Raw genomic sequence first — 2,458 nt, 5'->3', positions numbered from 1 at the left:
GGGCCTTGCCTCCAACACCGCTCTGTGCCACTTAGCACAAGCCTCTGCACCCAAGCAATCAGCCACTTCTCAGCCCACCTCACTGTCTCTTTATCTAACCCATACTTTGTCCGCTTCTCTAGGAGCTTGTCACGGGAGCAAGCGTCAAAGAAAGCCCTTACTAAAAGCTTTACTAAAGTTGAGCAGCAGCCACTGCTCTCCCCTCATCCACCAAGCTGGTCACCTCCATTTAGAAGACGCTGAGGAGGCTCACGTGTGACTTTCCCTCTCTAAATCCCTGCTGACTACTCCCCATCACATTCTGGTTCTCCGTCTGCTCGACAACGCTTTCCGGGAGGATTTCCTTTAGAACCTTCCCAGCGACTGATGTCAGGCCTACCAGCCTCTGGTTTCCCACACCTTCCTTCTTCACCTTCTTGAACACAGGAGCGCGGCGAGTCTCTTCCAGTCTTCAGGAGCCTCTCCCACTCACCAGGACCTTTCAAAGATAATTAGTAGTGGCCTCGCAAGGACACCACACAGCTCCCTCAGCATTTGTGGCTGCAACCCAGCAGGCCTCACGGAACAAGGCACACCCAGTTGCACAGCCCCCCTTCCTACCTTGATTCATCTTCCTCAGCAACAAGCGCTACTCACCTCAGCAGCAAGCCAAAACCACCTCAGCCCAACGGGGACAGGCCTTGCCACTCGTCAGCCATGCCCGGGACCACCCAGCCAGGAGGGGCTCACGGCTGCTGCCCTGAGCACCATGCATGCCTCCAATTCCCCGCTACAGGGTCCAAACCCTGCGTCTGAACATCAAAGCCTAGACAGGGAAAGGGCCTCACCCTTGGGCGCTCAGTGCTGAATAAGACCCCAAAAGCTCTGCCTAAGTCTCCCTGCCAAACCATTCCCCCTCAGCTCAGGGCTCTCAAGCTTTCAACGAGGCCTGAAAGGACAACGTCCTGCTGTCGCAAACAGCTCTCCTCTGCCTGATCAAACTACCACCCGCCAAGCTGCCGCAAGAAGAAAACACGCAGCCTCCCTTCTCTCACACAGGACCTTCCAAGCACAAAGGCCACCAAGCCACCGACCGATGCAGCAAACCCAAAGGGAAAGACGAGGAATAAACACAGGCGTAGGGAATGGGCACGAAGGCAGGGAGGGGGCGAGTGCGATGCCAGTGCCAGCGCCTCGCGCCCAGCACATCTGGGAAGCCCACACCAGCCTGCATTATGGCGACGCCAGCAAATAGGGCCCCCTCCTCACAACAATGCAGCCGCAAACCGCACCGCACGAGTGACACGCCATGACCTCACTTCATAACAACCCACCTCTCTCATGCTTTGGCCGCGTCTGCCGACTGTCCTCAAACGCACTCTCCACGGAAATCCATCCAAAGAGCCGCTCTCGCTTAAAAGCTGCCGCCAAGGCCACAGAGACACATCCTAAACAGGAGAAAAGCACACGAGAACGTAGTGTGAAGGACAACATGCCCCACCTCATTACTTGCCAGGCTTTAGCATGTAAGAGCAGCTCACGCCAAATGCTGTCATGCGCAAAGGCTCTCTCGCCCCGCGGGCACTCACGGACCAGCATAAAAGCCGGCCCTGCGACTCGCACCCTCACACAATCCTCCCGACGCCTTCTCCCCTGCGCCCAACAAGGTGAGCCTGAACCCCGCTCCCCTCCTTCGCCTGCCCCACCAGGCCTATCTCTCCACACGCCCTTTCCCCCTTAGCCTCAGCAGCCCTTCTCCCTCCCCACCGCCATGCTCCCCACAACCCCAGGCCTCCCCACTCTCTTGGCCTCCCCCAGCACCACTCCTCATGCCCCCAACACCCTCCGCCTCCCCAACACCCTCCACATTCCCAACACCCTCTCTTCCAGGGACCCTCCACACCACAGACATGTCCTGCTACGACATCTGCCGCCCCTGCGGACCCACCCCGCTGGCTAACAGCTGCAACGAGCCCTGTGTCAGGCAGTGCGAGGATTCCCGCGTCGTCATCCAGCCTCCTGCTGTGCTGGTCACCCTGCCAGGACCCATCCTCAGCTCCTTCCCCCAGAACACCGCCGTTGGATCCTCCGCATCAGCTGCCGTGGGCAGCAACCTCAGCGCCCAGGGAGTGCCCATCTCCTCCGGGGGATTCGGAGGCTTTGGCCTTGGAGGCTTTGGCTTTGGAGGCCTGGGCTGCATCAACGGCGGAAGAGCCTGCTACCCCTGCTAAGGACCCACGCCAACACCCCTGACAGAAGCCTCCAACACCGTGCAACACAGCTCTCGCACTGAGGACGAACCTCTGCGCTCTTCATGGCACGTGGGCTCGCCAGCCGCGGCTCATCATTCCATGGCACAACAAAGCAAGCAAGCAAGGAAGGGGCCAGCCCATGCTGTCAGGACACATGGCCAACATACCTCCTTCTTTCTTCCTCTTTCTCCTTTCCATAGCACCACCTTCTACAGCTGCTACTCTCT

General features: G+C 58.9%; 1 protein-coding gene across 1 annotated transcript; it reads left to right on the top strand.

The window, feature by feature from the left end:
• Positions 1–1,480: 1,480 nt before the first annotated feature.
• Positions 1,481–2,210, top strand: LOC310893686 (feather keratin 1-like; the record flags this gene model as incomplete). Its single annotated transcript, XM_083822987.1, has 1 exon — positions 1,481–2,210. The coding sequence occupies exon 1, from the start codon at positions 1,809–1,811 to the stop codon at positions 2,208–2,210; it is 402 nt and encodes a 133-aa protein (XP_083679113.1). The 5' UTR covers positions 1,481–1,808.
• Positions 2,211–2,458: the final 248 nt, after the last annotated feature.

Source organism: Anser anser, assembly GCF_964211835.1.
Source record: "Anser anser genome assembly, chromosome: 2".
Lineage (NCBI taxonomy): Eukaryota > Metazoa > Chordata > Aves > Anseriformes > Anatidae > Anser > Anser anser.
The sequence above is the reverse complement of the archived record's forward strand: the minus strand, read 5'-3'. Positions and strand labels throughout refer to the sequence as shown.